This window comes from Poecilia formosa, unplaced genomic scaffold (genome assembly GCF_000485575.1).
Source record: "Poecilia formosa unplaced genomic scaffold, Poecilia_formosa-5.1.2 Scaffold665, whole genome shotgun sequence".
Taxonomy (NCBI): Eukaryota; Metazoa; Chordata; class Actinopteri; order Cyprinodontiformes; family Poeciliidae; genus Poecilia; species Poecilia formosa.
Window position 1 is genome coordinate 59,767 of NW_006800604.1, and position 15,669 is coordinate 75,435.

General features: G+C 42.7%; 1 protein-coding gene and 1 long non-coding RNA gene across 4 annotated transcripts in view; one reads left to right on the forward strand and one right to left on the reverse strand.

Annotated features, from left to right (window-relative positions):
- LOC107834563 (uncharacterized) overlaps positions 1-5,058 on the reverse strand; it is a 13,877-nt gene extending 8,819 nt beyond the window's left edge. The window contains exon 1 of the long non-coding RNA XR_001660357.1: positions 4,967-5,058. This is a non-coding gene — a long non-coding RNA (uncharacterized LOC107834563). The remainder of the gene's footprint in view (positions 1-4,966) is intronic.
- The window catches only part of hccsb (holocytochrome c synthase b), a 25,653-nt gene extending 17,109 nt beyond the window's left edge, over positions 1-8,544 (forward strand). For all 3 annotated transcript variants that reach the window (XM_007542215.2, XM_007542216.2, XM_016666138.1), the window contains exons 7-8: positions 7,505-7,591; positions 7,837-8,544. In XM_007542215.2, coding sequence (XP_007542277.1) covers positions 7,505-7,591; positions 7,837-8,035 — 286 coding nt within the window. In that variant the 3' untranslated portion in view covers positions 8,036-8,544. The remainder of the gene's footprint in view (positions 1-7,504; positions 7,592-7,836) is intronic.
- The last annotated feature ends 7,125 nt before the right edge of the window (positions 8,545-15,669 follow it).

A 15,669-nucleotide genomic window follows, 5' to 3' on the forward strand; every position in this document is an offset into this window, starting at 1 on the left:
CAGTTCAGATTACCCACCCTTCTTGGAGTCCTTAGAGGGGGTACTGGAGAGTGCCCCTCCTGGGGACTCCCTTCTTCTACTGGGGGACTTCAATGCTCACATGGGCAATGACAGTGAGACCTGGAGGGGCGTGGTTGGGAGGAAAGGCTCCCCCGATCTGAACTCGAGTGCTGTTCTGTTGTTGGACTTCTGTGCTCGTCACAGATTGTCCATCACAAACACCATGTTCAGGCATAAGGGTGTCCATATGTGCACTTGGCACCAGGACACCCTAGGCCACAGTTCGATGATCGATTTTGTTGTCGTTTTATCGGGTCTGTGGCTGTATGTCCTGGACACTTGGGTGAAGAGAGGGGCGGAGCTGTCCACTGACCACTACCTGGTGGTGAGTTGGCTCCGGTGGGGGGGGAGGAAGCTGGTCAGACCTGGCAGACCCAAACATGTAGTGGGGGTCTGCTGGGAATGTCTGGCGGAGTCCACTGTGAGATGGAGCTTTAACTCCCATCTCCGGCAGAACTTCGAACACGTTCCGGGGGAAGTGGGAGACATTGAGTCTGAGTGGACCATGTTCCGTGCCTCCATTGTCAAGGCGGCTTATCGGAGCAGCGGCCACAAGGTTGCCGGTGCCTGTCACGGCGGCAACCCTCGAACCCGCTGGTGGACATCTTCGGTGAGGGATGGTGTCAAGCTGAAGGAGGAGTCTTATCGGGCCTTTTTGGCCTGTGGGACCCCTGAAGCAACTGATGGGTATTGGCAAGCGAAGCGGTATGCGGCCCAGGTGGGAGGAGTTTGGAGAGGCCATGGAGAAAGACTTCCGCACGGCTTCGAGACGATTCTGGTCCACCATCCGGCGTCTCAGAAGGGGGAAGCAGTGCAGCACCAACACTGTTTATTGTGGGGATGGTGGTGCTGCTGACCTCAACTCGGGACGTTGTGGGCCGGTGGGCGGAATACTTCGAAGACCTCCTCAATCCCACCAACATGCCTTCCATTGAGGAAGCTGAGCCTGGGTACTCTGGGTCAGGCTCTCCAATCTCTGGGGACGAGGTTGCCGAGGTGATTCAGAAACTCCTCAAGGACAGGGCCCCGGGGGTGGATGAGATCCGCCTGAAGTTCCTTAAGGCTCTGGATGTTGCAGGGTTGTGCTCCAATTACAGAGGGCTCACACTCTTAAGCCTCCCTGGTAGGGTCTATTCAGGGGTCCAGGAGAGGAGGGTCTGTCGGATAGTCGAACCTCGGATTCAAGAAGAGCAGTGTGGTTTTCGTCCTGGTCGTGGAACACTGGACCAGCTCTACACTCTCAGCAGGGTCCTGGAGGGTGCATGGGAGTTTGCCTAACTGGTCTACATGTGTTTTGTGGACTTGCAGAAGGCGTTTGACCGTGTCCCTTAGGGGGCCTTGTGGGGGCTTCTCCGGGAGTATGGGGTACAGGGCCCTTTGATGGGGGCTGTCAGGTCCCTGTATGACTAGTGTCAGAGCCTGGTCTGCATTGCCGGCAGTAAGTCGGGCTCGTTTCCTGTGAGAGTTGGACTCCACCAAGGCTGCCCTTTGTCACTGATTCTGTTCATTACTTTCATGGATGGAATTTCTAGGTGCAGCCGAGGTGTTGAGGGGATCCGTTTTGATGGCCTTAGGATCGCATCTCTGCTTTTTGCAGATGATGTGGTCCTGTTGGCTTCATCAGGTCGTGATCTGCAGCTCTCACTGGAGCGGTTCGCGGCCGAGTGTGAAGCGGCCGGGATGAGGATCAGTGCCTCCAAATCCAAGGCCATGGTCTTGAGCCGGAAAAGGGAAGAGTGCCTTCTCCGGGTCGGAGGGGGTTCGGGGGGGTCGCCCTGCCTCAAGTGGAGGAGTTTAAATATCTGGGAATCTTGTCCACGAATGAGGGAAGAAGGGAGCAGATCAACAAGCGGATTGGAGCAGCGTCTGCCGTGAAACGGGCGCTGGACCGGTCCATCGTGGTGAAGAGAGAGCTGAGCCAAGAAGCGAATCTCTTGATTTACCGGTCGATCTACGTTCCCACCCTCATCTAAAGTCGAACCTCTGAATCTATAGTCAGGTTCTATAGATTCAGGTTCTATAAAAAAAATTCAGGTTCTATATAAAAAAAACGAGAAAGATCTCGTTCTTTCATTACTGAAAGAACGAGATCACGGATATAAGCAGCCAAAATGGGTTTCCTCCGCAGGGTGTCTGGACTCTCCCTTAGAGATAGGGTGAGAAGCTCGGTCATCCGGGAGGGACTCAGAGTAAAGCCGCTGCTCCTCCACGTTGAGAGGAGCCAGTTGAGGTGGCTCAAGCATCTGGTCAGGATGCCTCCTGGACGCCTCCCCGGTGAGGTGTTCCAGGCACGTCCCACCGGGAGGAGGCCCCGGGGAAGACCCAGGACACGCTGGAGGGACCATGTCTCTCGGCTGGCCTGGGAACGCCTTAGGATTCCCCTTGGAGGAACTGGAACAAGTGGCTGGGGAGATGGAAGTCTGGGCCTCCCTTCTGAAGTCCCTGCGACCCGACCCCGGATAAGCGCAAGAAAATGGATGGATGGATGGAGGAGTTTCACTTAATTTCCCATTGGGATCAATAAAGTATTATTGAGTTTGAATTGTATCTTGAGATTCAAACGATGAGCGGTTTGTTTCTGGTCTNCTGAAATACGACTTAGTCTTTTCTACCAGTCATAGTAACTCAAAGCGGAAAAAAGTGAGCCGCATTAGCTCCTGGAGATGTGACGTCAACGCCTTAGGTGCAAAGAGCCCATTCTTCGCAACAGCGGTGAAATTATTGGGGGGGACGAATGTGACTCTCTCCAATATTGGGGGGGACATGTCCCCCCCGTTCCCCCCGCTTCCTACGCCTATCACTGATAGGCGTGTCTATCAGACATTTATAGAAATATGGAACAAATCGCGTTGCCTATCGGTTCAATACGGGACAATTCCGTATTATAAGGGACGGATGGCAATCCTAAACAAGTGCCATCATCATCATATTTGTCACCTTGCTTTCATTTCTAACCTCTGCCAAGGTGTTCCCAGTCCAACAGAGAAACATCGTCCCTCAAGCATGTCCTGGGTCTTCCCCTGGTGGGACGTGCCCAGAACACCTCACCAGGGAGGTGTCCAGGAGGCATCCTGACTAGATGCCTGAACCACCTCAACTGGCTCCTCTCAACAGGAAGAGAAGTCCCTCCTGGATAACTGAGTTTCTCACCCTATCTCTAAGGAAGAGCCCAGACATCCTACAGAGAAAACTCATTTCGGCCGCTTGTATCCATGATCTCGTTCTTTCAGTCATGACCCCAAAGCTCATGACCATAGATGAAGGTGGGAACGTAGATCGACTGGTAAATCGAGAGCTTTGCTTTCTGACTCAGCTCTCTCTTCACCACGATGGACCGGTACAGCACCTGTTTCACGGCAGACACTGCACCGGTCTGCCTGTCAATCTCCCACTCCAGTTTTACCTCATTCATGAACAAGATCCCAAGGTACTTAAACTCCTCCACTTGGGGCAGGACATCCCCCCGACCCGGTGAAAGGGGGATGTCTCCCAGTCTACTAAAACCACAATAAGAAACTTAATTGACACAGGTCTAAGGCATTCTATCCTTTTCCAGCTCAATACCACGGCCTCGGATTTGGAGGCACTGATCCTCATCCCAGGTGTTTCACACTCAACTGCGAACCGCTCCAGTCAAAGCTGTAGATTATGACCTGATGAAGCCAGTTAGAAAATTAACTTAGTGATATGGGATGCAAAAAAATGATTTGAGAACCAAGCATGACAAATTTCTACACTGGTGCAGGAATGTCATTATGTGATTCACTGTTGTGGAAACAGTTTGTCCAGACTTTGCACAGTGACCTATAATTCTATATAACTGTTATGCCCCCAAGGTCTAGGGGTTCTGGGGATGTAACATAAAGATGTGTCCAGAGAAAACAAGTCGAATTTAAAATGATTTATTACAAAAGGGATGGTTTCACAAAACCAAAACACAATACAATTTAACCCAATTAACACTCAAAAAAGGACTAACAAACTAAAGAATATTAAGTGCAAATTAATATACTAAATGTCCAAACAAGTCAATCTAAAGTAAAACCAAATAACCAAAAAGGAAAGAAAAAACACACAAATGGAGGACCAAGCCTCCCAAGAAGCTTCAATATTATGTAGAAGAAATCAAGATCAGAGTCAAGCGAAACAAAATCAAATTGGGTCAGCAAAACAAAGTTTCTGAAAGCTGCCCAAAATAGTCAGTTCACTAGCAAAGACCACGCCACAAACATATGTGTTTAAAGATTTATTCCACTGGGAAACCAGGTAGAGGGGAACCCTCGTGTCCCGATGGGACATTCTTCGCTGGATATACGATGGATTCCAGATGGAAGTGGAAGACCGTGTCTGACGACGCTGTCAGTCGAGGATGTTGAAGATGTGTACATGACTGGATTCATGATAACAGGTTTTCTGCTTATTGGAGTTGGCGGCTACCTGGCATATCTGAAATTTCAGAAGATGCAGGTGGCTGTTTTGGCCACTTCAAGGCTGCCGGGATCTGCAGAGTGATCAACACTCAGACTGAAATGATATGGGAACTGAGCCGCAGACTAGGTGCGATCCTGGAACAGGACCGTGGATGGTCAGTGGATCTTGGACTCAGAATGGATTGTGTGACCTTGAAGAACGTTGTTCGCTCGGATCAGGTGAGAGACCCTAAATTTGGCTGTTTGGATTTGCCATTGAGAAGCACCAGCAAGACTTTCAAGGAAGGCAGTAAACTGATGTCAGGCTGATCTAAACAAATTATTGCTATCGGAATCCGGAGCCTGGGCTGGGCTTGGCTGGCCAGCTATCCTCCCCTGGTTGTTATGTCTAAAGAAGGCTCTGTTCTGCCCCCCCTCCCCGAGCACATCTGTGGGCCCTGAACTGATAAAGCTGGTGGTGAACTCCAAGATCGTACACAGTCAATCGCGTGCTTCAGTTAGGGTTCATGGTCTGACACACACATAACTCACATGAGACCCATAAGCACGTCACACCTCCTCCTCGTACCCAGCTTGTCTACATGTGTTTATATGTTGCTTATGTGCAGAGGGTTTTTTTCTTCATCTCAAACTCTGCCCTGCAAAGAGCAGAGTGTGAGACAGGCTGTTTTTTTTTTTTCCTCTCCTTACCTGATGTTTCTTTTTTTTCTCCTATTTCTTCTGAAAGCTGGTGCCTGTCGGGCTGCAAGGTCTCAGCCAACTATTCCCCCCTCCCACTTCGCAGCCCCCCTCGTGTTGTTGTGTAATGGATGGTTATGCTGGAACTGCAATTTCTTTGTTTTTGACAGTGGAACTGTAGTTTCGTTGTTTTTGACAATGACCATAAACTTCTTCCGGTTCTGATGAAGAGGAGAGGGGGGGAGGGGGGAGGGATGAGAGAGATGAAGGGAGAGAGATGAAGGGATGGAGGGCTTGGGATGTGAAGACTCTGAGTACGCTTTGGTGTACGCTTTGGGAAACGGTTCCTCTTATATATTTCCGAGCCAACATAGGATCCCCAAAAGAATCTGATTTAAATTGAACAGAGAAGAGAATGGGCTTATAATAATCACTAAGGTTGTTACGGACCTGTGAACAGTACACCTGTGATGACCAGCGTACTAAAACATGAACCGTCTGATTGAAGATAGCCTGACTGGATATTGAAGAGGCTATGTTCTATGCTAAAGAATGGGCAGAATAAGGTTTGAGAGAGATGCCAGACTTGACTTAATTTCTTGTTTTCGTCATATCATATGTTGCTCCATACCCTAGCTAATGTGGACTTATGGCAACTTTTAGTGAAAACCTTCAACCCCATAACATGGTGGTTTTTGTAACGGGCTGTACCATTCCGTCGTGGTGAAGAGAGAGCTGAGTCAAAAAGCAAAGTTCTCGATTTACCGGTCGATCTACATTCCTACTCTCATCTGTGGTCATGAGCTTTGGGTCATGACCAAAAGAACCAGGTCACGGATACAAGCGGCCGAAACGGGGTTGTCAGTTCTACCCCGTAACTGTACAAAAACAGTTAAAGTACAAAAACAGTTAAAGTACTGTCTTTGTACTTTAGCTGTTACAAAAACAGTGGTTTTGTTACGAGGTTGAACATTGGACTGTTGTTAAGCCAGCCAGTGGGTTCAACCCCATTACAGTCTGGTCAACTTTTACACAGGATTCAACTCCGTACTGTGATACATTGTTATGATTTTTTTTTATAATAGACTAATATTTGTTGGACTGTATGCAAAGTTTAAAGAATGATTCAAAAACATTAAAAAGCCTGATTTAATGTTTATTTTTAAGTATATTTTCATGATTTATGAAAAGTGCTTTTACAGCAAGTTGCCATATTCTACTTATCAGTATAATTATTATGATTCAGAAACAAATAAAATATACTTACAATTAGTTATTTTAATCAAGGGACAGGTGATCTCAAAGGAACTGGAAGAATTATTTTAATTATGATATATAGTTATAGAGGAATGAAATTGTCCCGTTATGGGGCTGAATTTAAAGCAACATAAGTAGCAAAGAAATTTGTATTAATGTTTGAGATTTCATGCAGAAGGTGGGGAGACATATTTTCTTGGAGGTTCAAAGAGTCCTTCAATAGATGCAGTGTTCGAGACCCCAAAATGCACTGAATTCAGAGAATCACCCATCTATGTTCAAAAGTGGGTAGTACTTGTTACATTCTTGTACATTCTTGTACTTGTAACCTTTTTTGGAAAAAGGGTACTTAGAGTAGTTTTACTGCACAGTACCTTTTTCTTTTACTTGAGTAATATTATTATTACTACGTAGATTGATTTTGCCCCCCAAAATAAGCTGATGCACCCCCTGTTAAACTCGTCCGGAGCCGGGGCTGCAGGGAGCCAATGGGGCCGCGCTAAAGAGCTACAAGGACTCTCGAGCCGCGTATTGCCAACCCCGCACTGGTTTCAGGAGCTTTTTATATGGTGCAGGAAGGCCTCATCAGTGACTGATTGGCCTGCAATCCTCTGCTGGTCCAATAGGGTCGCTGCTCTCCTGCAGCCTCCAGGCAGCCAATCAGGACGGTGTGCCCTCACAGCTGAACCTGCAGAAGAAAAAGAAGCATACACAACCTCAAGAGGCCAGGGGCCGTAACCATAGACATAATATAAGAGTAGACCCCGCATTGGCTGCTCCGGCGCAGGAAATATGGCGGCCATCTTGGAACGGTCGTCCCTCCTACTTTGCTCAATCAAAACAGCAGAAGATGCCTCAGCACTGAGGGATATTGTTGTTTGGATCAACGTACTATTGATGTGAGGGCTCGACAGACAACATTTCACAAGTAAGATGGACATATTATTGTGTATATATTGTGATTAGAATATTACTTTACTGTATTTATGTCCNTGGGATCAATAAAGTATTATTGAGTTTGAATTGTATCTTGAGATTCAAACGATGAGCGGTTTGTTTCTGGTCTTGTGTTTTCACAGTGAGTGTCCATGTGGGCCCACACTTAAGAGGTTTGGTGGGAAGGCCAAAGAGTTCTCTCCCAGAGCCCGCGTCCGCCACTGGATGGGGTAAGCGCTACGTTGCTCTGATTCAGCTTCTTTTTTGTTTGTTTTTTTAGGTTTGCCTACATTCAGTACATTATCAGTGGGTGTCTGTAGCTTATTTTATGACAACTTATTTATGACCGTTTGATGAAAACCTATCTTGATAAATGACGCCATAATGGCCAATACTCCCCCTTAATTCATTCTTCAGATCCTAAATGTTTCAGTCTGCTGCATTTACGTGATTTTAACTGAATGTGTTCTCATAGCTATGAACTGCCTTTTGACCGCCATGACTGGATCATTGACCGCTGTGGGAAGGAGGTGCGCTACGTCATCGACTACTATGATGGCGAACTGAACCGTGAAAACTATCAATTCTCCATCCTAGATGTGCGCCCTGCCTTTGACTCTTTAGATGCTGTGTGGGATCGCATGAAGGTGGCCTGGTGGCGTTGGACCTCCTAAGATTCACATGGATGTTAGTCACATTTTAACATGCAAGGACTGTTGAGGGATGTTTCTAGAGAATTGTGAGCCCTGAAAAGAACATGATGTAGTGAGAAAAAGTAAGATTACTAATTATTTTCAGATGTAATGTACAAGACTGTTTGCTCACTGACTTTCTGGAGTCTGGAGTTGATGAAATTAACTCTCTGTGTGTTCATCCAATCTTAGTTGAGTGTTTGTCCCGCAGGTCAGGATTAAAGCACAGGACTGGGGAAATGATTTTGAGTGGAAATCATCATATCTAAAACCTGATGTCCTACAGAACATCCTGAGTGATGAAGTGAAATTATATGGAACAGTTTCAAATCCTCTTAGTTCTTCACCATTCACTTTTATTTATCTTCTTTGATTGGTTTAGATGTGAGGAACTGTTTAGTTTTCTTACTCGTTGACACTGTGCTCTGTTTCTGTACTGATCGTCTGTTGTACTGGTTCAGTCAAATCAATAAAGCTGGTTCTGATCTGCTGTCTGTTTCAGAACATCCATGTACAAGGAGTGTTTTAAAGAGACAGAGGCCCGATTTCAAGATGTTAAATTACAAAGTTAAATTTCTTTTAACTCATATTTGATGTAAAACCTTCAGTTTTTTAATAACTGAAGGTTTTTGCTATAAAACAACACTGTGCCTGGAAAATACATGATACTGGTCCTTTAACCCAAAAACACCTTTCTGCTGCTGTTTTAATTCTCTGCCGTTAAGCTGTGAGAGGGGCTCCGTTTGCCTCCTCTGCAGGGTATTGATCAGCTTCAGTGTTCTCCAGCCAGGATCCTCACACAGACGGCTCATAAATGGGATCAGCTGCTGGATTTTCTTTAAGAAAACAGGGCAGCAGTGAAGGGCATCTGGACCAAGTCTGATAATCAAACTTGATGGTACTGTCGCCAGCCTGTCGGTTTGTTAGTCAGGCTGTTTGTCTGCTGTCTTGACCTGTTCAGCTTGTTTTAGGTGAGAACTTCTGCGTAAATGTGATGAAGACATGTAGATGTAGACACCATGTTTTTAACAACAGGAAAGAGCCAGCTACTTTCAGGGGCCTTTTTATTCATTTACAAAAGTATTGGCTCTGATTGAATTTTGACATAAGCAGATTAGCTCGGTGGAACCAGTTCAAGTGCTGAAAAGAAAACCCCATCTTCCAGGATATTTAATCTGTAATTACTTTAACAATATCAGATTCTGCACTTGATCAAAGCCATTGTGTTAATCAAGATTTACATGTTAAGCAGAGGTGAGTGGAAGTAACGCATCAGCCTTACTGGAAGAAGCTCAACCTGGCAGAGACGAATGTCAGACAGGATCTGGACACATTTTCCTGTCCAGGCTGCTTCCAGTTTGGGAAAGTTTTGCACGGAGATTTTAATCCAGGTGGCTATTTTAACGATGGCATTTTCAATTACCTAATGTTTTTTATATTGTACAACAATAGCATTTACACTGCAATTCTCTACTGAAAGCCCTTTTTCCAAACCCTGTTTGTGATTTTTGTAAGTTAAGAAAATCAGTTATTTAAATTGAATCATTATCCTAATCTACCTAAATTAAAATCTACTCAAAATATTCATGCTATAATAGTTCACATGCACTGAGGTTAACTGTTGCAGAACTTAATATAATCAAACTTATGTCCCCAACAGTACAGACAGGAGGAGCATGCTCTCATCGAGTGGCGCAATCCAAGGTGAGGCTCAGCTTCCTGCTGCCTCATCAGCTTCGCTTCCGAGCATTTAAATAGGAAAATGCGAAAATTCAGCGATTTAAAAAAAAAAAAAAAAAAATCAAAATTGGTTAAGCTAAATAAAAAATACTTTACAACTACAAACCACAGGGTGAAAATAGCAACATAAATTATTTTATATTTTTCCATTATGACAGATGAGGCTCTGCCTCACTTGCATCACCTGATCGCACGTCACTCTGGCTATATTATATGCAAGAGTGTTCAAACCCCTTGGACTTTTCCATACATCAGAGTCTAGTGCAGAAATCTTTTTCCATTATACTTTTGTTGTCCATCAAAGAAATTTTGTCGTATTCTATTTTTACCCATTAGTTTTTAAATTATTTTGACATAGTTGCATTTAATTTTTATTCTGTTAAATTAATATTCCACAAATTCAACTGAGCATCCAGATCCCACCACACATCAAACAGACCATGAAACAAATCATTTTGGTCTGAACCAGTTTGAATTTCAGATTGGATTCTGGCCATAAATATAAACTCCAGCAAAAATGTGTCTTTTAATGAGTACTTTCATAAAACATTTGAAGAATACGCTATTTGTAGGTCATGCTCCATTCCTGATTTGTTAAAATAGTCGGAGGGAACATTTGGGGAAATCCACAAAATTGTTCAGTGAGAAGAAAGTTGACTGTGATAGATGTGGATATAAGCATGAGCTGAAAGTGGTCAATCATGTAGCAAGTGTGAAAAAGAAAAATAATTTTTGTAAAGATGCAGCAAAAAGAAACACACGTGGCTGAACAAAGTAAAACAGTGATGAAGTCATGTTTATTGGAACTATGAATGTAAAGGAAGTTGGTGCAGCTCGAAAAGCAAGAAGTAACAATGAGTGATGGTCTGAAGAACAAGTAATGAATAAGAAGAAAGCTACGTTTCCAATAGACACAGGCGCGGACTGTAACGTTATCTCTGTCAAACATTGCAGACTGGAAGTTGACAAAAAGCTTAAAACCTCACACTGCAAGTTAGTGGCTTATTGAGCCAAAAAAAGGAACCAAGGGAAAAAAAAATCACTCGCATGACAGTACAAGGGTCAAAAACACAAGATTGACTTTGAAATAACAAGGGAGCATGCTCCAGTCATACTTGGAAGAGAAATATGCACAAAATTAAAACTGCTGAAAAGGTTATGCAGTGTGGAGAAATGTGAGGTCACACCAAAAGAATATGAAAATCTATTTATAGGACTTGTATGCTCGCCAGGTGAACACACCATAAAGCCTGCAACCAAAAGTGGAGCTTGTGATTCATACAGAAAAACTGATCAGATAAAGTCACAGCAAAAACTTCTTTTTAAACTAGTGAATGTTCAAGTTCAACACTCAGTCCTGAACAATAAACATTTACTTGTTAGCTGGGGCTAGCTGACATAATAATAGACATGAGGGAAAAACACATAGACCCCTCATATTATACAGAGATTTTAAAGGAAAACCCTAATCCAGAGAGACCCTGCTGCTCATCTTCTAAAAGGTCTTTATGAAGCCTGTCATGTGTTTGTCTGACACTGTGTGCTTTGGCTCAGGGGGCCCGGTGGCACCGGTGAGGGGCAGCCTCCCTTCTGTCAGACTGACCAGGGCAGCTGCGACTTCTATACAATAAAGCTCACCACCATCAGTGCGTGAATGTATGTGGGTGTGACTGGGTGAATGACTGAATATGGTGTGATGTATTTTGGGGTTCTCTGTACTTAGTAAAGTGCTACACAAGTATATAAAAGCATAAATGATTCACTGGACTCTCTGGGGTTCTTAATCCCATAGAAAAACTACAGGCTGAGCATCACAGAATCCTTTAGAAACTATTTTAGCTTTTCCAGAGTTTGCTCACTCTCTTTGCTCTAATCTTGCAAAATTTTGTAGAGAAAACATTTTAGTCTACAGACAAGTTCAGTGTTCTTGTTTACATTGGTCCTTTGCTGGTTGGCAAAAGAACTTCCTGTTGCCAACCAGCAAACAACATACATGCGGTATATATGAGTGTATATTCTCTATATGTGTTAGCACTTCAAACCTGAGAACTTGCAGCGGTACAACAATGAGCTTGTGTATGATGGACTCATATTTTGACCAGCTGTACAGAGAAGGGAACAAACACCTCTCCCCTTCGATAAAGAGTTACTGGAAGCCTACAAGTCTATTAAAGTTTTGAGTTATTTTGCATGTGGACATATGAAAGGTTTATTGTAGCAGAATATGAGTTTTGCCAGCACTGTGTGCTTTATTAAAGCCAAGCCAGAGAATCACCGACCCTCTGAGTGATGGTGGACAGTGTCAACACGGCACCTGCATAGCAAGTAAGTCTAATATTAGGTATATTTTGTCAAGTCCGATTATGATATATAGTTCAAGTAAAGTGTTTTAGTCATATTTATTTAATTGCAGGCTATGTTAGCAATTTACAGTCGAGAGAATTTTATAAGTTTTTTATTGATTTTTGTGTTTATGTAAGAAGGTGCATGTCTACATATAATGGTAGGACTGGCCAGAAAAAAAGGACAATGAGTAATACATTAATTATACTATTTTTTTTAATTGTTGTTGTCATTTCTGTATAATAGAATGTAAATTTGATGATTGTTTAATATTATTAAAATTATTACAGTATCATTTATCAAAAAGAAGCAGAAAAACTTGTTCTACAGAGAAGAGCAGGACTAAATAAGTTGGTAAAAAAAAACAAGAAGTTCTTTCAAGTCAAAAAGCATCACACTCTCCATCTAACACAAATTAATCTAATAATAATGATCAGAACAATAATGGTGTGTAATTTAATGTAATAGTCCAAGTAATAGTTCAATTGTTAGTTAACACACTTCTGCCCCCCTGCTGGGGCAAAACCTGACAGTGACTCAGATAGAACCTCATAAGACAAGGACTCAGAGAATGATCTGTACCCACCACTGCTCAGCAAAATCAAAGATGACAATCCTGTTCAACAACAGACAGAGCTCATGAACACTCCGGTCAGGTATACCTGCAGTCAACCTCTCAACAGGCGCACAACTTAGCTGAAGGTAATTCTGATCGGACCAAGTCCTCTTTACGGCAGAGCAGCGTGTTGGATGTAAGACCCTCAGCATCATGCCAGGAACCCAGCCGTTACCCTGCAAAGTGCTTCCAATATGATTGTGTCAGTATTTACTGAAAACCAGAGTTAAGTGGTTTAGTAAAAAATGTTGTGTATGTTCAAGATTGATTTCACACAAAAAGGTTACTTCTAAAAAGTGTCTCATTTCAAAATGAATGACATTCATTTTTCTGTCAAGGTTTGTTGTTGACCTTTTGCAAAACCCCTTAACAAGCAGCAAAACGTCCATGTCCCATTTCTACAATGTCTTTTTTGGGGGTGAAGGTTAAGGGAATAACCAGTAAGTTAGCAGGACAACATATTATTTACAAACATTCAACAATAAATTAAATGTGATAAAGCAGACACAAGTAATGTTAAATCTCTGCTAAGTGTGTCACTTTAATAAATTAAATTAAATTAAAAAGGTAAAGTAGACACTGATATTCAAATAATTAACCTAAACTTTGTTTTAATATATAAACAGCCAACAATATATAATTAGTAACTATTTTAGTCTTAAAAATCAGAGACACATTATAAAGTAACTCCAGTATAATGGTGTGCATATCACAGATGAAGCACGACTCAGAAAGTCTGCACTGCAAATCCATTCATATGGATCTGCAGGACAAACTCTGGATATTTCTGATCCAAGAATCACGTTGTTTGTGGTCAGGAGTTGAAATCCAATGACTGACTGGCATTCTGCTGTTTTATACCTCATTATCATTACTGTCCCTAAATCGTTTTGACGCTAGCAAGTTGTTTTGTATGCAAAAAATGGTGGCTCGCATTTGCTCACCAGAAGTACATCATCATGATTTTGTCTATTGGTGCCAGCAAATATTCAATGGTTTAAATAAAAGTGACACTTTTGATATTCTTACAACAATGATTTCCTGTTAAGCTTCTCTTGATTAGGAGTAGATGAGCTGATCATTCCGGTGCACTCTGGTGTATGTGAGGTTTTCCTCTTCTCTTCCACACTCTACTGCATACAACCCTGCAGACCTTACAGACCTACAGACTCAAATTGTGCAATTTTATGGAGCACCTCACAAATCTGGATGTTTTTGTGAGGAGTAAAAATTTTTTTAAAATGGGAAATGAGGAGCCTGGCCAAATAAAATAAGGGACAGTGACAGTAAAATTCTCTTCAGCTGCTCCAAACAGATGCTGCAATCTGCTGTAATGTTTTCACAACTGAGCAGGTGATGCCTCACCTCATGATGACGGAGAGAAAAAAGAGCAAGAGAGAGAGCTGGGCTTGAAGTGCAATCACAGAGAAGAAATGTCATATTTGCATATCTCAAAAATACATCACAGGACAGCCATAAAGGGCCTTGTGAACATAGTTTTGCATATTGAGAGAAAATTTCTTCAGTTTTTCCAGTGTGCTGTTTAAATGCAATTTTAAGAGGAAGATAAAGGTGACTTTAGAAGGGAGGAAAATGTATCACTCCAACTGTGAAAAGTTTAAACTGCAAGATTTTTTTTCAGGGAACACAACGCCCTATATGCACGCACACACACACACACGCACACACGCACACACACACATATACCATACCATATGATTTATGTCAGCCTTCAGTTGGTGTTGTCCTCTGTTGGATCTTAGTCAGACTGAAAGCTTTCCAAGTTAATTCATTGAGTGAACCTACAATATGAAAATTAAAGTCTGAAAAGCCTCCAGTGCTGTGTGTGGGGACTTTAGACTTGCATTAGGGTATGTGAGAGACTAAGCAGTACTATTCAGACCTAATTGCCTAAGTTTACAAAAGTATTACTACAGAAGCCAGTAGGCCTGCTCTTTGTGGTAATGGTCATCTCCATCTGGTTCACTCAGGCGGCGCCAATATCTCAATCACAGCATCCAAGACAGGTCTCACATGAAAGACCTATAATTTCTCCCATCGTCAACAGCAGCACTCCTTCCAAACAATAACATCCTGTTTTGATTAAAATAGATCAGCTAATTACCGTGAGCCAAAGCAATTGTTGAGGATTAATGAGGCAGCAACCCTTAATCAGTGGGCACAGGAAGGAGGCTGATTGGATGTCCTCCTTGTCTTATCTGACTCTGTTGCCAGATTAACTGAAATCTCATTGGACCAATCCATGGTGACAATAGGCTCCTAAGACTACGACCATTTGACAATTACATTTTAAACTTAGATTTAACTTGCCATCTGAGGTAACCTCAAAAGTTGGTCTTTTAATCTGGCTTCTTTTTCACCCATTCATCAGCTCATTGCTTGTAACTAGTGTAGGGTTGCCACCTTTCAGAAATTAAAATAAGGGACGCCCACCATGACACGTCGTCCTACTCTCACAAGGTGGGACAGCCGCTGCAGCGATAGACAATATTTTATGGAGGTGTTTTTTGTTTTTAAAATGTGATCCATAGAGCAATCATTTATACATAGAGTACTCCAAAAATTACACTCCAATCAGAGTAGTATACTTTAAATATGTTTAATTAAGCAAGTGTACAAAGTATCTGGTAAACTGCTCAAGTACCGAGCAACTGATCATAACAACTGATTTAATAATCAGAATGTGTCCTCAAACAGGGCTCCAAAAGTATAAAAGTTATGTGAAAATTCTGGTACTGTAAAGAGTATTACTAAAATATTTATACAAATGAGTTAGGTTTGGAGGCTGGTTCTAGATCAAATTTACCACAGGGGGCAGGATAGTCAGTGTTTCTCATGGCAACACTTAAAATAGAATGAAACAAACAAACAAAAAACAGAGCAATATTTCATCATT